General features: G+C 37.5%; 1 protein-coding gene across 1 annotated transcript in view; it reads left to right on the top strand.

Moving 5' to 3' along the window:
* LOC123316425 (dynein axonemal heavy chain 3) overlaps positions 1 to 22,103 on the top strand; it is a 2,043,583-nt gene that overhangs the window by 139,608 nt on the left and 1,881,872 nt on the right. Inside the window, exon 3 of the mRNA XM_044902499.1 lies at positions 17,155 to 17,383. Within this exon, the coding sequence (XP_044758434.1) occupies positions 17,155 to 17,383 (229 nt within the window). The remainder of the gene's footprint in view (positions 1 to 17,154; positions 17,384 to 22,103) is intronic.

Genomic DNA, 22,103 nt, shown 5'->3' with positions numbered 1-22,103 from the left:
CATTTTTTTGATCTCCCTCTTGAACATTCTCTCATTCATGGACTTAAACCTGTTCGGCAGATGATTATATAATGCAATACCGGCATATATGGGGGATGACTCGTATTTGGCCGTCGAGTGCCTTGGCACACAAATCATATTTCGGTTCCTAGTTTCATAGCTATGGAAATCAGAGCATTTCGTGAGACAATTAATATTAGATCGCACATACAAAAGACAATTTAGGATGTAAATGCAGGGTAGTGTGAGTATTTGATAGTTCTTGAATATCAGTCTGCATGAATCTCTAGGTTTCAAGCCGAATATAAGACGAATGATCTTTTTTTGAGTAATGAACACACGATCGCATTCCGACGATCCGCCCCATAGGATGGTATTATAGTTTAGGTGACTGTAAACAATAGAATAATATATATTCAATAGGGTTTCAGTGGAGACAGACCCCCTCAGACGATGCAGAGCATAATACGAGCTATTGAGCTTACGGCATAAATGGTCAATTTGAAAATTCCATCTCAAAAACCTGTCAACGTGCAGTCCTAGAAACTTGACATATTCAACAGTGTCAAGAGAATTACCCGCAACTGTCACCGCAAGTGGAGTAGACCCACCGAAATCGCGGTTTTGAAACTTAATTATTTGAGTTTTCGCCAAGTTTATAATAAGCGAATTTTTACGACACCAGTCGAGAAATCGCTGAATAAGTTCTTCACATATATGTTTCAATTCTTCAATACTTTTCGCCCTTACCGCCAGAGAAACATCATCCGCAAACATCACTAGAATAGCTGCAACGGGATAGTCTGGTAAGTCATTAATGAACAAGAGAAAAAACAAAGGTCCCAGAACTGACCCCTGGGGAACACCTAGCCCTGAGTGATATCTTTTAGAAAAGTTGCCATTGAGGTCGACGAACATAGTACGATCGGACAGGTAACTGGAGATCCAGTCAAGAAAAACACCCCTGAATCCGATCTGGTGCAATTTGTCGATTATGAACTTGTGTTGCAAACAGTCGAATGCACGAGAGACGTCAAAAAATATTCCTGCGGCATGATCACCCTTGTCCAAACAGATATAAATAGACTCCATAAACTCGGAACACGCAGTTTGTGTGGACCTACCGACTCGAAAACCGTGTTGACGATTCGAAAGTATCGAAAATTTCGCAAGGAAATCACTCATTCTCTGGTACACTATTTTTTCGAATACCTTAGACAGTTGGCTTAGGATTGATATGGGGCGATAGTTGGCTATGTTTTTTGTATCCTCCCTTTTGTGAACGGGTATCACCTTTGCCAGCTTCAAAATTGATGGAAAACATCCAGAACTGATGGAATTTTTGAAGAGATGGGACAAATGTTCAGCTATAAAGGGAGCGATGGATTTCAGTAACCTAGCAGAGATCATATCGTGTCCTGTTCCACCGCCATTTTTCAAATTTTTAATGACGGATAAGACCTCATCTGCAACCACAGGAAAGAAGAAAAAATTGCAGTGTAACAATCTCTGAACTGTGCAAGTGTTCGGGATTTGCCCCCCATAGCAGCTCAGTAAGGATCGCTGACTGACCTCTGTGAAATACTCTCCAAATGCTTCAGCTACCATTTTAGGGCAGGATATAAATTGACCGTTTAATTCTAGAGAAATATTTTTATCTCTCTCTGTTTTGTTTCCTAGTTGGTCATTAACAAAATTCCACACTGTTTTATTTAGATTTTTAGATCTCGCAAATAGATTTCTATGGTAATCGAATTTCGCAGAGGTCAGTATTCGATTATATTGAATTTTAGCATATTTATACTTATCTCGTACTGTTGGAGAGTTAGTGAACTGCGCAAGCCAATGTAAGTTGCGTAAGTTAGCCCTTGCTTCTAGAACTTGAGAATTAATCCACCTTGGCCGACATGACTCAGAACTATCCAGAACTATACTAATAGTATTATTAATATTAAAAAAGAAAAAGAGTTTAGGCAGTATTTGAGAAAAAAAACCTTCACTTTATATAAACATTATCCAAATAATTCAGAAAATAACTTTGTGCCCACTTTAATCAATAGTACAATTGTTTTTCGATATCAAGATTGGCGACCCAAGTCGTATATGTGTGAGCCGCTTTAGGTAATAATAAATGACGCAATGACGACGAATCTATTACAGAGAATGACTCTCCATAGATGGCTACGCGGTATCAAAACAGATAATTTCGTATTTTTGAGTATTCAACCCCTCAAGGCCCGAATCCAACTCCTCAAAGTTCACTTCACTGACGGTAAATTAAAACGAAGTTTATGCAACAAATAATTGTAAAGAGAAGGCGACTCATAATACATCGAAAAACCAATTTTTCTCTCCGCTGCGGACCACGTGTATGGTTTGTGTTTAATTTGTATTATTATAATAATATAGTTTTTACTGCAGGGTTCAAGTCTTTCAATGCTTTCGCCAATTGGTTATTCATGGGCGATTGGATGCTGGATATTCTCGATTGAATTCTTCGAAGTTTTTGTTCAAGGACACGCAACTTCTCGTTTTTCTTGATAAGAAGCGCTTTTAAAATTTTATTTTCTCTTGTGAGTTGCTTCAGTCTGCTTAGGCTTTTTAACTTTCCTTTATGCGTTTTTTACGAGTGGTGCGTTTGTAATTTTGACATCTAAAGGTGAAATAATAAATTTTTATTGCTTTATACATGACTCAAATAAGGCCGGCCAAGCACAATTTTGGAAGAATATTTGCATAAAATAGGCCTTTCATAATGACAGGGTTGATGATGTATTTTACCTGAATATTCCCGAACTACTCTGAACCAGACTATTCCGGGTTATTTCTGTTGTATTTTCTTGAGAAATTCATATAATTCGAAGGAAAGAAAACAAATTGTAAAACACGAAAATCTTCTTAAGTACGTCTGTGATTAAATGCCAAAAACTTTGAGACTCGATTCCTCGATGAAAATAACTAAGAGTACATCATATAATATTTTTTCGAAATCACCCACCCTTCCAAAACACTATAGAAGATGTTGACGATTTAACTCTGTAGATAATAATAAGATACATAATGTGAAGCACTATGTGGTTGTTTTTCGCATATTTTTTTAACCCCTCATCTCCATTATCGATGTTCTTATTCACCACCTGATTTTCCTGCAATAATTTTTTTGTAAGGGAGATATTTCAAAAAAAAATTTTTATGATTATTTATTCAAATCTGAGGAAAATTTTTCTGGAAAATTTCGATACATATTATTATTGAGAATACTTAACGATATTCTTTCGTTTGAAAAAGCAAGAGTTGCCAGGGACGTTATTCTTCTTACAGAATATTTGGAATGGTGATTACGGCCTTCTCGATAAGAGAGGAATAAAGTTTCAACTTTTATGACACTTTATGGCCCTCCTGTTCAAAAAAGTCCGGTAACAATCGAGCAGATTGGAATATCTTGATGCTGCCCTATTTGTTTGTTCTTGTTAGAGGTGAAGAATAATTCTGTTTTAATTGCTTGATGTCTTATATAAAGTGATTCAAAATTCAAGGTTATATGATTTTTTAGTAAACCTTTGGAGTATAGGATTGTTCTCATCCTCTTCGGTAAAACTTTCAACACAAAAATTCTATAGAGAAAGAAAGCTTCAGTATACCTTTGAACATTGTGTATTAATTGAAAACTCAAAGCTATGTGAATTGAATTATCTTATGATCCTAAAATCGATATCAATTGAAATTTCTGATCAACAATCTGTATTTTCGAATTTTGTTGGTAACTAAAAAGTTGAATTTTTGTCACGAAAATAACATTAAATTTGCTTCAGAGTAAGATTTTTTTGTCTTGAATTGATTGTACAAAACACAGTGTTGAATATAAGGGGTGTTAAACGATTCGCTAGGTCCAATAATTTTAGGGGTATATTTCCTGAATAATTTTAGTGCAAAAACTTCATATAAAAAAAGGTACGCAAAAGCTGAGTTACGAACGATTTCCAAATTTTGAGCGGGTATCAAGAAACATTGAATTTTTCCACAATGAGTCTTCAGTTATGCGATTTCCAGTCAACTTTTTCATTACCGAATATATCGAAGAACTAACAACAGAGAATCAATCATTGAATGGTCGAAAATAATTCATAATTCGATATGTTTATCATAACTGAATTATGGATTCGAAACAAATCGATATCAAATTTTCAATAAAGTGTTTATTCCACGTTCAAGCTTTGTAAGACCAGGCACAAAAATGTTTCAGTCCAGCCCTGTCGGCCCCAAAAATTCTGACCACTTAACAAGCACTTGGGCTGAAGAAAACAGATTTCTTCTAGAATAAAATGCCCCAAAATTTCTCGACTGACTTAGCATCATATACTTCTCTTAATATCCAATAGGCACCGCCACTTTACGGCGGTAAAGTTTCGGCTTCAAACTGATGACCTTCTAGGGGGGGTTAATACTCAATGGTGTAACTCAAAAACTACAATGGTGCTGTCAAAGATTTATACTGCACTAATTGGCACTAATGAGGCACTAAATATGCGACATAATTTCGGAGTTAGTGCTTCTAACTTTTCGCTAACTTTACACTTCTTCGAAAAGCATCAGTCAATTACTGTAAAACTAACACAACCTCTTAACCGAGCGACGTTTCATGATATTCATATCGGCGAGGTGGTATGCATCTGAATTTATCCTTAATATTCACAATAAAAATAATAAATTAGAACGGATATCAAACTTAAAACTATACGAGACAGAAACACACAATAAATGACAGCTTCATTCTTCAGACAGATATGAGCGACACCATAACAACTCAGCCGAGTCCGAAACACGGTACATATTATATTCATGTGATCCTTTCACTCAGCCGGTTTCTATCAACTCTGTACAAATTCAAAATATTGGAATAAACTGAACTCAAATTTTGGGTATCAGTTTTATCATTTACCGTAGAGTTCACATTTATATAATTATGATTTTCGATCCGCAAACTCTGTTTTTAAAAAGAATTTTATTCTTTCAATTATAAATCACAATTTTGAAAAACTAAATGACTTTATAATTGGACAGAGCGGAAAGGAGTTACAAACAGAATGAATTCTAAAATGGAACTAACTAGAATGTGTCTCTTTTCACATGGAAACCTTGGATTCTGGAAGAATCCGAGTCATCACTTTCTTCTCGCACTAACACTTTCCGCGAAGACGAAGCTGGCGTCAGCGTTCCAGTACGAGGAGCATCTCGTAATACTTTCCCCCTTAAGAGATAACGTCTCTGTTATCTGCTGGGTGGCCTTGGGTGATGTCTTCCATTTCTACGTGTATGATTTTCCTTGGACTGTAGATTAACTCGGAGATCTTTGGTTTGTTCTTTATAACGAAGATGATTCCAAGAATTGTGAAACAGCACAATATCACACTTGTAGACTGGTGAATGACCTGAGTTATTGGATGTAGGTACATGGGCTGGTCTGAAAGTTTTTCTGCTTCTTGAAGGATTGAAGTTGGTTCTTTCAGATGCCTCAGGTGAAATTCAATTTTGTGGGTGGAGTTCAATGAAATTTTCGAAATGTTTTTGGCAGTTATTTCGAAAATCGGAACTGTGTCATCGTAGATGGATTCTTCAATAATAATTCGGCAGGTGGAACTTAGAAGGTTGATTCCCTGGATTGATTTCCTGAATAGAATTCCATGGCAGTCTTCTAGTACTGTTTTGTTCTTTTTGAAGAGGGTCAGGAGCTGGTGATTCTTCAGCGCTCGCAGATTTCCAAGCCGAAACGTTCCTAATTTTAAAACTTTCATAGAAACAGTGCGTAAATTACGTGAAGAAGGTATTCTTCACCGCAAGAAGAAGGAAACAATCCGAAATAACGACTCTAACAAATCATCCAAGTGTGAATTTTTTTTTTTTTCTTCTTCTTCTTTTTGTAGATTCATTCCCGGTAACGGGATACAGCAATGAATGAATGAAGTGTGAATAAGAGTAAATCCACTGTATGGAGAGTTTTGAAAAGAAATCGCTACCATCCGTACCTTTTCCATTCATGTCAAACCTTAGAAGAAGGTGATTTTGAGAAGAGGAAAGAATTCTGTGAATTTATTTTAAGAAGGACACGTGAGAATAGGAATTTCCTACGTCTCATACTGTTTACGGATGAAGCAACATTCCACAGAGATGGTTTCTTCAACAAAAAAATAATATAATATGGCAAAGGGAAAATCCACATGCAACAGTAGCAAAAAATATCCAGAAGAGATTTTCTGTCAATGTTTGGGTGGGAATGAAGGATGGATTCATTATAGGACCGTACATTCTTCCTGAAACATTGACTGGAAATGGCTATAATCAATTTTTTAGGGAAACTCTGCCCGATCTATTGGAAGATATTCCTTTGAGTCACTTTCAAGGAATATGGTACCAGCATGATGGTTGCCCTGCTCACACAGTGAGGAGTGTACGAGAATTTTTAGACTCTCAATACCCTCGCCGATGGATCGGCCGATTGGGATCTGTCGCATGGCCTCCTCGTTCTCCAGATCTTACACCTATGGATTTTTATTTCTGGGGTCATATGAAGAGTCTTGTTTATGATAAGCGAGCTCCAGTGACTTCGAGAGAAGAACTGATTCAAAGAATCGAATCAGCCGCCTAAGAGATTCGCCGAAACCCGGAAATGGTTCGTTCAGTGGTGGATAGTGTGGCGAAAAGGGCGAGAAAGTGTATCCTGAAAAATGGCAATATTTTTGAGAACGAATTATGAATAAATTTTATACTAATAGGTTTTTTTTGTTGCGTTTGTGAAATTGTGGAATTATGCCATGCCATTAATATCTAGGAAGTATTAACCGCCAATTTCTACTCAAACTGCATAAATTGGTTTCAAGATAGTTGCAATATTATATTCAGTTAAATTCAAATACTCTGTCAAATTCTATGAGCTGCCATTGCTTGGCAACGAAAATTAAAAACCTTTGAACAGTCTCAATTCAGATTCCACATTTATTTTAATAGGTACTTAACTCAGAGCAGGGAGTTCGACTCTCAATGAAGTTTCACTGATTTTTTTAAATTCATTTTGCAATCTGGAATGTTTCGACATACAAATTCAAAAATTATGGGCCTAAGAACACAAGCTGTGTCATGTTTTTTTATTATTTCAGATATTCGAACGGGACATTTGAATGGCTGTAAAAACGAAACCGTTTGATATTTTTCGATTCTGTTTTGATATTCGTGTTAGGTATGAAAGTAAGTACAATCGTGAAAAATTTCATCAATTTCGAGTGAAATTTTTTTTTCGCTGTAGACATGTAAAAAAAAAGTTGTGTTCGATTTCTGAAAAAATTTTTTCACAGATATCCTTTAAAAATTGTGTTAATTTAGGAAATGAAAATCAATTTGGCAACCGAAAAAAAAAATCACGAACATTGCAGGTTTTCCGCCATTTTGTAATTTTTTTTTCGGTGCTCTACACCATTTCTGAATGAAGCATCCAAAAATACTACGATATGACAAGAAACCATTACTTCCAGTCTTATACATAAACGACCACACTCAATATAATAACGCTCGAAAATGACATTAAACACCGTGTATCTCCCTTATGCTTCGAAAACGGGAAATATTTCATAAGAAAAAAATGATTCTCCCGATGTTCTCTACACGTCATATGAGTTTGTCCAGTTTATGATGAAACACCCTGTATATATATTGTAACCAGTCCGGCCTTGCAATCGGACCTTTCGAGAACCAGCGGTCGCGAGGTTCTGGAACAACCGAGAAGGTACCTGAATGTTTCCGGCGCCTATATAAGCCCAGCGGAGGAGCATATATATATATATATATATATATATATATATATATATATATATATATATATATATATATATATATATATATATATATATATATATATATATATATATATATATATATATATATATATATATATATATATATATATATATATATATATATATATATATATATATATATATATATATATATATATATATATATATATGCTCCTCCGCTGGGCTTATATATATATATATATATATATATATATATATATATATATATATATATATATATATATATATATATATATATATATATATATATATATATATATATGCTCCTCCGCTGGGCTTATATAGGCGCCGGAAACATTCAGGTACCTTCTCGGTTGTTCCAGAACCTCGCGACCGCTGGTTCTCGAAAGGTCCGATTGCAAGGCCGGACTGGTTACAATGTCCCCTCCTTAAGCCTGTTCTGTCCCAGAACCGATTTAGTGAATTTTTCCGAGGACCGTGGCGAAACTTGCACTCATCACCATTCCTACAATAGCCATTCTGATGGAAATAGCACTCCACAGTTTTTCCAGGCTCCCTGGCCTGCTTTGGGTTGAAACTGCACACCAGGATCCGAATACCAGTCCCCTGAACTACCACCTCCAGCGTGCTTCGCACAACTCGCCAATTCAGCTGGTCCAATCCACAACCGAGATTGGGAACAGCTAATTTCCTAACTCCGAAGCGTTGAAGGTCTTCTTTCAAGCTATGCAGTGCCGTCCATAGATATTGATAGGTGCAACGCGTGTCTCACCATAACAATCCATAAACTTATGGTAATCGCTGCTACCTTGCATCGGGGCTTCCACAAGACGTACTTCTTCGTTGTCCTGCGCGTACAGGGCTAATCAGTTGAAATGGACAACCTTTGGTTTTCCTCTGGGGAGCTTCCTTATCCGGTAAACTACATCATTTATCCTCTTGATTATTTCATACGGTCCCTCCCACTGTCTCTGCAGTTTTGGTGAAAAACCTTTCTCCTTTGTGGATTATGTAGCCACACCAGATCTCCAGTGGTGAATCCACCTTCAATAGCCTTGATGCTATTGCACCTTGTCATTAATGTAATCCAACTTGTTCCTTAATTTACTTACGTACTCCTTCCCAGCTACGTCTTCTCCAGGCTTACATCCAAACTATAAGTCGCAAGGCAGGCAGCACAAACCTTGCATTTTCTACACCAATCTTTAACGTCTCTCTTACAATTTGGCCAATAAAATCGCTGCCTGACTTTTTCCAACGTCTTAGTTATCCCGAAATGTCCACCTGAAGTTCCATTATGTAGTCTGGTCTGTCACACGGCTCTTCGGCACAATCAACTCAAGTCTCTGCTCAGTTCCATCTTCATTTTCCCAACAACGTTTCAGAAGACCTCCATCAATCTTCAACGTTTCCCATTGTACCCAATACGACTTCATATTCTGACTCAGTCTAGATACTTCTTCCCAAGTAGGTAATCTACCGCTCTTCTTCCAACTCAGGATTACTTTCAAGTCGTTTTCTTCCTCTTGTGTTCTTTGAATTTCTTCAGGTAGCCAGTCGTCTTCGATTACGGTGGTCCGCCTTAAATCGATCTTTTCTTCCAGGCGCGAACAATGGCTGGAATTCTGGGGACACTCAATGGTTTTGGTCGAGCCATTGTCTATCACAGCGACTCCTTTTATTTTCCCAGCTGTAGCCCTTTCAAATTCTGGATGATTTTGCTTGAAATGCCTCCTTTTGTTGCAGTTCCAGCACACAGCATCCTTTTTCCTAGCAAGCAATATTCTGCGGACTTTTCCTCTGACAATCTCCTCAACAGACCGATCTGTTTCTTGCTCTTGTCTTACACGAAGGTGTCCCCTATGCGACGCTTGCTTCGCTGCTTCGATTTCCAAAGCCTGGGCTAAGGCATCATCTACGGTTTTAGGGCGTGCTAGTCTCAGGGCTTGTTGTATTTCACTATCCTTTATCCCATCCACGAATGTCTGGATTGATAGCTGTTCCAGGAAGCTATCTGGAGCAGATGGATAAGCCAGCCTCACTAATCTCGCCACATCAGCTTCAAACTCCTGAAGATTTTTTCTGTTTTCTGCACTAGGTTCTTTATTTGTGCATGGTATACTTGTTGTAGATGAGCATCACCATATCTCATTTGAAGTTTCGATGTAAGAACTTCGTAACAGGCTTGTTGACTCTCCGGAATCGTCTGCAGAATGTTGAGTGCCTCTCCTCGTAGAGCTATAATTAATGCTGTGGCTTTTTCGTTGTCGTTCCAATTGTTCACCAGGGCAGCAGCTTCAAACTGTTTTTGATATGACCACCAGGGTATTTTTCCATCAAAAGTTGGAGGCTTTATCTTCATTCTACTACCTTCGCCGTCATTTTCCGCTTTCGCTGTGCTGTAAGCTGTTGAAGCCAGAATATCTGTTCTGTTTGACATTATTTTCGAGGAATTCATCAATTTGGCATGATGTTTAATTATTCCTGCCATTTCTTCAAACTTTCCGTTCACCTCGTCAAATTTTCCACTGACTATATCGAATCTCTCGTCCACTTTATCGAATTTTTGATTTATGATGAATTTTCTTCCATTTGAAACATTTGTTCATTCAACTTACAAGAATTCTCGTCCATTTTTTCATTTAATCCCCATCGCGTTGTGTAGTCTTGTGGTCACTGGCATGAACTCCAAATAACCGAAAATATTCATTTAATTCTAGCGATGTTGAACCTCACACTGGACACCAATGTAACGTTTTTTCGCTTGATTAAAACGTCCAACTGATTAAAATTATTTATTTATACTTAATACACTTATAACTCACAAACTAACTATTTCACTACTATTTATTTCCACTCGTATTCATTTCCACTAGTCGCTTGCACTGTAACTGTAATTCTACTTGCCCACCTGCTCCTCCGCTGGGCTTATATAGTCGCCGGAAACATTCAGGTACCTTCTCGGTTGTTCCAGAACCTCGCGACCGCTCTGGTTCTCGAAAGGTCCGACCGCAAGGGCCGGACTGGTTACAATATCATCTCACTGATGCACCTCTTATAATAAATGTTCTCATAGTCTAGTATTTTAGCATTATTAAAATCAAAGGTATACAGGGTCTTTCACGAGGAACCTCACCCATATTTATACGGGAAACTACAGAACGTATTTTCATGAAATTCAGCACTTATAAGTAATTCACGATGCTGATGAAATCTAAAATATTTTCAAGGCATGAGCACCTCCGATTTTTCCGGAAATGACGTCAACTTCCGTTTTTCAAATTAGAACACCATTTTTTCATTGCAGAAATAGATTCCTTAGAAAATTTCAAGTTATTTTGATGTAACATTTTTCAGTTTTGGTAGGAAAATTCTCTCTGAGCGGGAAAATTCGGAAAAAAAATCGAAAATAGAGCTCCGCTGAAACAAGAATAACTTCGAGGTTTTTGGATGGAAAATTTTCATTTTTGGGATTTTCAAGATGTAAGATTGATGTATCCACTTTAAAAATCGAAATCGCGATTCATGATACAGAGGATGAAAAAATCGCTTTCAAAGTTAGGGATGACAAAATCGTGAAAAATCAATTTTTTCAAATTAGAACCCAATTTTTTTATGGCAGATATTGAATCTACGTTGAAAAATAATGTGAGTATATGCATAACACCCTTGCCCTAAAATGGATATTTTCTGAGTTATTCACAAAAAAATGTTTTTCGTCTTGAATTTTCAGCTATTTCTTTTCCCTTCACGCCAAAAAGATGAAATTTTCAGGAACTCTTATTTGAACCCTACTGTAGATTTTTCACCCCTTCTTGAAACCGACTTCAAGTTACTATTAGGAGAACCATGGCAAACTCTCGCAGTTATAACTAGAGAAGATGCTCAAAGTTTTGACCGTTAATTTCTAGACATTTATTTATACGTCTCAGAAATGCTTCGTGCGTTGCTCTTCTTATTTCATCGGGAGGAAGAGATCTGCAAAAGTGTTTAAAAACCAAATTGAGTTTCAAAACTATGAATCTAAAACTCTAAACAAACCTGAACGCATTTCTGACTCGTTCTATGCAGTCCTCTTTATCAGTCAGGGGAGTTGAGTAGACAATATTTTTTATCCTACCCCAAACATAATAGTCTAAAGGAGTTAAATAGGGAGAACGTGGTGGCCAAAGATGTGGACCATTGTTCGCCAACCATCGATCTTCAAATAGCCTGTAGAGGATATTTGACACATTGAGTGAATTGTGTGGAGGCGCGCCATCTTGTTGATACCATGAGTCATTATGGTTCTGTACTAGCGGCTCAATTATTTGAGTCAATATGTCAGAATATCTATCTCCTAAGGGAGAACATTCTTTAAATAATGCAAACATGTGTAGTGTTCTATCTTACCAGTTAAAGTCCCATCATAAATGTGAACATCGAGAATTGCATTATTTTTGATGGCGCAAAAAACATTGAAACTCCAGGTCTCTTGAAAGTTCCATTGTCTGAAGTGGTGGTTGTTCTCTTCATCCCAATAATGACTGTTATGCCTATTGAAAGAACCATTCTTTGTGAATTTAGATTCATCTGTCCAAATTATACAGTCCAAAAAGTTTTCATTCTCTTGAAATCGAATCATCATAGCTTCGCAAAACTCTGTTCTCCTGACGAAATCAGTTTCCCTCAAATGCTGTACCCTATTGAATTCATATGGGTGCATTTTATGTTTTTTTAATATTCTCCAAACACTCGATTGAGATAATCCCAGATCAATCTCGGCATCTTTGAGAGAATGTTGAGGATTCACACGAAAATATGCAAGAACTGTAATTTCGTTGTTCTCATCTTCTACTACGCTTTTTTCTGTGTTTATGGTTTTCTCAACGAAAGATCCGACATTTCTCAAGTTTGTCATGGTTCTGTTAATGGTATCTCTCGTTGGTCTGGGTCGGTCAGGAAACCTCTCAATGAACAGTCGAATCGTTCTATCTACAACTTTATTACATTCTCCATGAAGTAGAATGAAATTTAAATAATCTTCATTGGTAAAATTAGGCATAGTGATGGATTTTATAACTTAATACGAATTATCACCAAATTAATAGTTAACACAAAATGCTACTGAATGAAGAGGAATTTGGCAGATGTAATTAATGATATCTATCATTAAAAAAAAAGAATGTAAAACATGGTAAGTTTTTGCATATGGTTCATAAGGAATTATTTATTTATCACTGGAGAGAAAACCGATGGCCGATTAGTTGAAATGAAGAGGTTTCCGATACAAATTCGAATCAAAATTCGCCATCTATTTCGGAACAACCTGTAACTTTTTTCTCTTGCATATTAGGGTAGTAAAATCTAAAACATGGTTTGAGTAACAGTTCCTGAAAATTTCATCTTTTTGGCGTGAAGGAAAAAGAAATAGCTGAAAATCCAAGACGAAAAACAGTTTTTTGTGAATAACTCAGAAAATATCTACTCATCTACACATTATTTTTTAACGTAGATCCAATATCTGCCATAAAAAAGGGGGTTCTAATTTGAAAAAATAGATTTTTTACGATTTTGTCATCCCTAACTTTGAAAGCGATTTTTTCACCCCCTGTATTATAAATCGCGATTTCGATTTTAAAAGTGGATAGGTACATCAATCTTACATCTTGAAAAATCCCAAAAATAAAAATTTTCCATCCAAAAACCTCGAAGTTATTCTTGTTTCAGCGGAGCTCTATTTTAGATTTTTTTTCTCGAATTTTCCCGCTCAGAGAGAATTTTCCAACCAAAACTGAAAAATGTTACATCAAAATAACTTGAAATTTTCTAAGGAATCTATTTATGCAATAAAAAAATGGTGTTCTAGTTTGAAAAACGGAAGTTGACGTCATTTCCGGAAAAACCGGAGGTGCTCATGCCTTGAAAATATTTTAGATTTCATCTATCGTGAAATACTTATAAGTGCTGAATTTTATGAAAATACATTCAGTAGTTTCCCGTATAAATAAGGGTGAGGTTCCTCGTGAAAGACCCTGTATAGATATTTTCGTCCAACTGAAGTTTCCTCAAGTTCTCCAGTAGTTTCTTCGTTATCAGGCCTGTAGATGAAATGACAATAGGGATGGTCTTGATATCTTTCAGCTTCCACTGTCTTCTGGTTTGTTCCTCGAGATCTCTATATTTTGAAATGACTTTAACCTTGCGGCTTTTACACTCCTCTCCAGAGGAAAATTCACTGAACCCAGATATCTCAGATATCAAAAGGATTAAGCTCTGTTGGAGCCCTTTCCAGGTTTTCGGGCTCGTGGTGGTGGTCGGGTCCTGGTCGCTCCTCGGCTCCCTGCTGTAGGTTGGATTCCTGCTCCACCCGCACTTCCTGTCGGAGCAGACAGTGTTCCTCTGCATTTCCCATGTACTTGCGTACATTTCTCGCCGTTCCGAGCAGTACCGCCTTCTGCATGACTTTATAAATATTTTCGTCCAACTGAAGTTTTCTCAAGTTCTCTAGTAGTTTCTTCGGTATCAGGCCTGTAGATGAAATAACAATAGGGATGGTCTTTATATCTTTCAGCTTCTTCTGTCTTCTGGTTTGTTCCTTGTGAAATTATTATTATTATTATAATATTATTTTTACACTCTGAGCAAGGTATCTGATATATAACATTCGATCATGGGAGTAGAGAGGTCTTGCCTTCCAATTTATGAAACAATGCGCTCACCTTTTTTGTATTATAGAACGCTAAATGGATATAAGAATTTATATTAGACTTATTACTCGTCCATCAATGTACGTGACCTTTTGCTTTTTCTTCAACCCTTCAATCTTCTTGATATTGGACTTTCGAATCTTTCTAAACAATTTATCGAAATTATCATGAGATCTCAATTAGAAATCGTGGAAAACTTGTGGTGGAAGTGATTTCCTAGAATTACATTTAATGTCAATTAATTTTGCCTGATTTCTGGATAATTGCCAAACTGTCGCATCTATCTCAATATCGATCACTGATCTCTTGAAATTATTCAACAGTTTATCAGCCTTTTTCATTATCGGACAACTTGAATCCGCAACAACTTCATTAAGACATTTAACGTTTTGTGAGATATGTCTTGGGATGACTTTATTACGTCCACACTCAAACATAAATATTCTACGATTAGCCAATGATGCCCTTCTCCTGTCAAGTTTTATCCAGTTTTTCAACTCTGCAACAATCTCATTTCCATACCTGTGGTTCTAATCTTGAAAGAAGTTCCCTGAGTATTCAATCATATCAACAATTTCATGTCCTACAATATATATACGTCAAAAAGGATAATGGGAAATAGGACAGCCTATTAAACACAACCTCTTAACCGAGCGACGTTTTGTCTATATATTAAGACTTCTTCACAGCTAAAAAACAATAAGTCATTACAGAGAGTTTGAAAAATTTTGGTGGAGGCTCACAGATAATGAAAGAAGATGACGCACGCAGACATCCATTTAATTTAAATGAAAATAATAAAATATTATAAATTGCCATCCGTATCATCACTTCCATTGAAACTCAATTAAATATTCAAGAAGAACAAAATTCCGGTCCAGTTAGCGTTCTATAATACAAAAAGGTGAGCGCATTATTTCATAAATTGAAGGACCCCTCTAGTCCAACGATCGAATGTAATCTATCAGATATCTTGCTCAGAGTGTGATAAACGTTATATAGGACAGACCGAACAGTACCTGCAGAATAGAGTTAGACAACATAATTATGACTAAAATAATAAGGATAAATTCAGATGCATACCACCCGACGATATGCTTGATAGACAATTTTTCGTCTAACAGTCATAATTATAATGAAGAATGATAACGCCTTAACGGCAATGAATAAAATAATAAGGATAAATTCAGATGCATACCACCCGCCGATATGAATATAAACAAGTGTTACGATATGAATTGAACTAGCCAATTTGCCATCGTCAAGGCCCCAAATGGAGTACGCTCCATCGAAGAAAAGCAGATGCTGACCATGGTTCCGGTCTCATTTGACCTCATCAGAGCAACATAGCATTTTTCTACGATGGATAACGTTTGGAATTGCCTTTAGGCTACAACAATTAACTAAGGGTGAGCCTCCATCAAAAGTTTTTCAAACTTTCTGTAATGACTTATTGTTTTTTAGCTGTGAAGAAGTCTAAATATATAGACGAAACGTCGCTCGGTTAAGAGGTTGTGTTGGTTTTACAGTATTTGCCTGATGCTTTTCGAACAAGTGTAAAGTTAGCGAAAAGTTGGAAGCACTAACTCCGAAATTATGTCAAATATTTAGTGCCTCATTAGTGCCAATTAGTGCAGTAAAAATCTTTGACAGCACCATTGTAGTTTTTGAGTTACATCCTCTAGTATTAACCCCCCTAGAAGGTCATCAGTTTGAAGCCGTGAAAGGATCACATGAACATAATATGTACCGTGTTTCGGACTCGGCTGAATTGTTATGTTGATTTTATATATACCCTATGTGTTCAATTGTTTATGTTTCACACCTTTAGCCTACAACGATTAATTAAGGGTGAGCCTCCACCAAAAGTTTTTCAAACTTTCTGTGATGTTTTATTGTTCTTTAGCTGTGAAGAAGTCTCAATATATAGACGAAACGTCGCTCGGTTAAGAAGTTGTGTTTCATAGGTTGTTCTATTTCCCATTATCCTTTTTGACGTATATAGTGAAGGACGTGAAATTGTTGATATTATTGAAACCGCTCATTTTTTTCCATTGGTTCCAAAAGCACTAATAGGCACTAATTAAGCACTAAATATTAGTATACTAATTTCATGGCAATTTGAAAATGTTGGTGCTGAGCGTGAAGTCAGCACCAAGAACTTGAATTATGAATTTCTCAAAAACAACAATGGTGCTGTCAAAGATTTATACGGCACTTATAGGCACTAATTCGGCACTAAATATTTGACATAGTTTCAGAATTAGTGCTTTCAACTTTTCGCTTATTTCACGGACCCCAATTTCAGAAGACCCATCACTTATCGTGATCACTTGTCGGAAGTAATTTTTTTTTACTCAATTGCTGTACTTTTTTTGGAAAAATCAACAATTTCATAACTTTTGGGAGGAAAAAACGATCTATTTTATGATCAATGCAAAACTATTTCTATCGCACGTTCTATATAAACTTCGCAGTATCTTTTGGAAAACAGATGAAAATATATATTACCAATTTCCATAATGATTGTACACATAATTTCTCTTATTCCTCAAAGTACAATTTCCTTATTTCCAGTCATAACGGAAAGCATGTTTTTTACACCAAAATTCCCGAATGAAACCCTCATTTTGTTTCAGGTAAATTGCAATATCCTCCCAAAAAATCTAAATATGAACAAGAGGCAGAAAAAAACAAGATAGAGGAGAAGAGGAAAAAAGATTCGAAATTAGTAGACATTGAAGAGCTTCTATCCGGAAGATATTGGAAGAAAAGGAAAGAAAAACAGGAAAAGAAAGCAAAAGAAAAAGCAATGAGACTCAAACTGATCGCTCTGGAGAAAACAGAATTTTTTCCGGATGAATCAACGTTAGTATTTCGATTTTCTTGCACGGTTTGTATGTTATGGCAGTTGATTATTCGATCTGAATTTAACCTCGTTGGGGTTAAATATTGTTTTTTATATGACAGGTTTGATCAAAAAGTTGATACTTTTTGGTTTGATCCTTCCACACGATTCAGTTTAGGGATACTGGCAGATTCGTACACTTTTGAAAGATGAAGTCGTACTTGAACTGTATGGTATTATTTTTAATACAGGTATTACCTACCTACTGGTAGGTCACTTTTTGCAGTATGTTCATTCATATCAAACTTATATATTTGAATTTTGGGGTCAATGCTTTTGTCTGTAACTGCCCCAGGTTGAGGCTGTTGCGTACATTGCCAGGGCAGTTTCAGACAGGAAGATGTAAGTCAAATTTATTGTATGAAAATTCTATTTCATTATATTTATGTAGCTTATAAAACATATGAGTCCAGGTTAATCCCGAACTTGATTAAACGTTCTGTTCTAGAGGTGCCTTCATGGCTTAATGGCATAGGAAGCTTCATTATAATATCCATCTCCACCACGTTGGAAATATCATCCACTGTCGGAAACACAAATCCATTACTCTTTGATTTTCTCAAAAAGCTCTCTCACGCTCAGCACATGTCCCACTTAATATTTGATTGTCTCCTTCGTGGTAAATTTAATTAATATAGTTGCCGGTAGTTATCTTAGTGGATTCAACTTGGTCAGTATCATCTGCTTCTTCCATATGTATTTTCATGTCTCCAGCCTGTTTCATTTCTTTCACGAGTTTTTAATTCTCGATACACACTTCACACTTCTTCAGAGTCTGATGACCTTTCAATTCGTGATTTCTTCTCTCTGGATTTTTGCTTTCTAATTAAGTTTTACTGTCAGTATGTTCAAAATCGAGGGTGTTATATGATTTTGTCAAAAAAGAGTAGTGGACTGTATGACAAGATAATTGAGTTGAAGATGGTATAAAAACATTCATTGTAAATCGTTCACAATCATAAAATGAATAAGTCATCTGCATCAAGCAGGTAGTAAATATAAGTGATAAAAGTAATAAAAACAAATATTAAAAACATTTACAGACTCAGAGAAACATTATTTCACTGATATAAGGGATAATCCAGAGCAGTTCAAATGTGCAGTCACTGAAGGTCAAACTTAGACCAGTTTAATAAATTAAATTGACAGAGCAATCAATAAAAATTGATTGGGGAAGCCTCTTTATTCTATCAGAAAAACATAAGGTTAGAATGATGAATTCTTGTCTGATCAACAAGGAGAGATAAATACATTAAATGTGAGTAGCGGAATTAATGTCTGAGAATTGAATACTTTAAATACTTTTTCAAAATAATTGTCTGCATGCCGTTAATATATTCATTGATATTAAATGTGAGTTGACCAACAATTATGATTTAAGTATAAGCTATGCATAAATCGTACAAGTTGAATGAGAAAAGCAAACATTAATTGATCTGGAAAGTTCTAGTTTATTACAATGAAATGAAAAGATCAAAATCAATCAAGAAAATGTGAAGAAAAATCATTATCAATCTGAGAAGAGCAAGAATAGTAAAATTAGTATACATTACGTGGTCTTGAAGAGTGCTAAAATTTATCAATGAATACAGCATTCACAGAGACGGGCTGCTTACACGATTAGATCGTCCATCAGAAAAACAAAAGATACAATTGATTAATTATGAGATGTGCAAATCGAGAGTACGGAGAGTACGGAGAGTACCTCTAATCGTTGGTTTCGAGTGCAGAAGGCTGAAAACTAATATGTATATCGAGCAAGATGAATGAACGTAAGAATGTATCATGAGATACATGAGATGAGTAGTAGATCATACCAATTGAGTGTGCACGAGTACCATAGCATTCTTTCCAGGTATACGGCCTCCGGGCTGGGAGTTTGAACCATGTGTTTGTTATCATGAATTCTTGCTCCTCCGCGAACAAACCAAGCAAGTCTCCTCTATCATTTCTTTCTCCGAGCCCATATGGTCCAATGATATCTCCTATACGTCCCTTTCCAAATTTTGCCTAAAAATCTCCCATAGTTATTGTTAGTTCTTGTTTCGGAAAATCATTCAATCTCTTTAATTTGGGAGTAGAATACTTTGACCTCCTCATCACAGTGTTTTGTTGTTGGCGCATATACTTGAATTATATTTATATTTATTGGTGTTGATTTTAACTTCAGTAACATTGTCCTTTCAGATATTGAAACAAAGTTTTTGTGACATATCTAGCAACTGATTTGTTCACTAAAATGCACACCCCATGCTCATACTTTCCACTCCCGCGCCCCGAGTAATACACTCGATGGTCACCGACGTCACAGAAGCTGGCGCCTGGCCATCGCATTTCACTTATTCCCAGGATTTCTGCTTTCAATCTTTCCGTTTCTTTGATGGCATTATGAACTTTCCCAGCTTTGGCCAAAGTCGGAACATTCCTATCCTTCTTCTTCTTCTACGTGCGGTGCTCCACTGGGCTGAAATGAGGCCTCGTGACCCATTGTTCGTCCGCTAGTAGTTGGAGAGACTTAAACTCTGTGACATGCTGAGAAAAATGCCACAAGTCGACAGAGAGGTGTCCCTCTCACCATAGAAGTTGTGGGTGTTGTGTTTCGTAGGTGTGTCATCCTCAAGTCTTCAAGGTTGATACAGAAGAACAGAATGTGTTCAACCGTTTCATCCGTGCTCCCGCACCAGCGGTACAGGGAACAGCTAGTCAGTCCCATTCTGTTTAAGTGTTTATTAAACAAATGGCCTGTCATTGGTCCAGTCCCTAGACTCAGTTGTTTCTTCTCAAGAGCTAAGAGTTTTTTGACCTCAGGCACAGAGGATGGTCTCTCAATCAGAAGCCTCGACTGTCTGAGACCACTTATCATGCTCCATCCAGAGGAAAATTTCCTCTCTAGCCATCTATTGAAGAAGTTCTTGACAAATGTACGACAGAAAGGCAGCGCCGGTACCGGACCAACAAAAGCTGCGCGGGCTCCCCGCTTTGCAAATATGTCTGCCTTCTCGTTCCTCGGAAGTCCTGCCTGCGCCGGGCACCAGATAACTTTCACAATGTTATCAGAGCCTAGCTATCGCAGAGCATTCCTCTACTAGGTGTGAGTTAACCCTTTCCCCAAAAAGGGATTTCAGGGTTCTCTGACTGTCACAACAAATGTAGATGGGTTTTCCGGAGTACCCTCTGCGGATATTCTCCAGTGTGCAGGCCAAACAGCATATCGTTCAGCCTGCACTGTGGAACAATCCTTCCCTGGGGGGATGTACAGATTGAAATGAGGTCCCACAATTCCCACTTCAGTGCCTGTGTGCATCACAGAGCCATCGGTGAACCAAGTTGGACCTTCAGGATCAAGAAGCCTTGTTTGGTGTAGACCATAGGTCTCTGTCAGGGAAAATTACCCTGTAGGGCTCGCAAAAGTAGAAGCTGGAGCCCGCGTGGTCCCCTCTATGGAGAAGGGATGCGTTGGCATCCTTCACCATCTTAAGAGCCCTCGCGTGCCCTCTGAATAGTCCTCTATCGCGCCATTGTCCTTGTTGTCAAACTCTAAGAGCTGTATTCATAGCCATCTGTGTAACTACAAAGTCCAAAGGTGGTAGGCCCAGGAGACACTCCATAGCTGCCGTAGGGGTGGATCTCAGAGCGCCTGTGATGGTTAGACATGCGTTGCTCTGGCATCTAGTTATAATGGTGCGGCCCCATGGAAGTCCACCACACCAGAGATGCTCAGGTAAGGATAGGCCCCACCACTAAAGTGTACAACCAGTGCATAATGTGTGGTTTGAAGCCCCATCCTTCACCAAGCACTCTCCGTGTAGACCAAAAAATTACATTAGCCTTGATCGATTGAGCCTCAATGTGTTTGTTCCACAATAACTTGTGGTCCAGTGTCACACCGAGATATCGAACTTGCTCGGATAGGGCGAGCCCAATCCCAAACAAGCTAGGAAGCTTGATGTTGTGGGGCACCCTCCTCCTAGTAAAAAAAAACCATCTCTGTTTTACCAGGGTTAACCGAGAGTTCGTTCTCTAAGCACCATCGTTCAATCATACGCAGAGCATTCTGCATCAGATCGAAAATGACACTGATTATCTTACCTCTGATCAGTAGGCCAAGGTCATCCGCATAGGCCACAACAACGAACCTAGCCCTCGTCAGCTCGACCAGCTGCCCATTCAGGACAAGATTCCACAATAGAGGTGATAAAACAACTTCCTGCGGACATCCCCTTCCCGGTGAGCCCCAGATTGATCCCTCAGCAGAGACCTCGCCCAACGACAAAGTGTCGGTTCCACGACATGTTTGGACAATGCAGCTTGCATCGCGTCAAACGCAGTGTTGTTGAATGCACCCTCTATATCCAGGAATAAAGCCAGCGTCCATTCTTTGTGATAGTACTTGTTAAGAATTGAGCGGACTGTATATTTTCTCGCTGGTTCGGAGGCTGAATTTAGAATAAGAATTTAGAGAACCATCAATAAATAAGAAAAAATCTTACCTTGAGAGGTTGGGGCTGTTGCTTGGAAAACCCGCAATTCTCCGAAATCCAGCTGGCCAGAGGACGGGAGTCTCGCAAAGAGATCCTTGTACAGAGAGGGGCCCAAATCTCCTATCTGAATGGGGTTATTGATGGTTCTTTCTAGTGCCTTTCTCAAGAAATGGAATCAAACAGCGAAACTTCACTATCA

This window comes from Coccinella septempunctata, chromosome 7 (genome assembly GCF_907165205.1).
Source record: "Coccinella septempunctata chromosome 7, icCocSept1.1, whole genome shotgun sequence".
In the NCBI taxonomy this organism is placed as follows: Eukaryota; Metazoa; Arthropoda; class Insecta; order Coleoptera; family Coccinellidae; genus Coccinella; species Coccinella septempunctata.
This window is presented reverse-complemented; position numbering and strand designations above follow the sequence as displayed.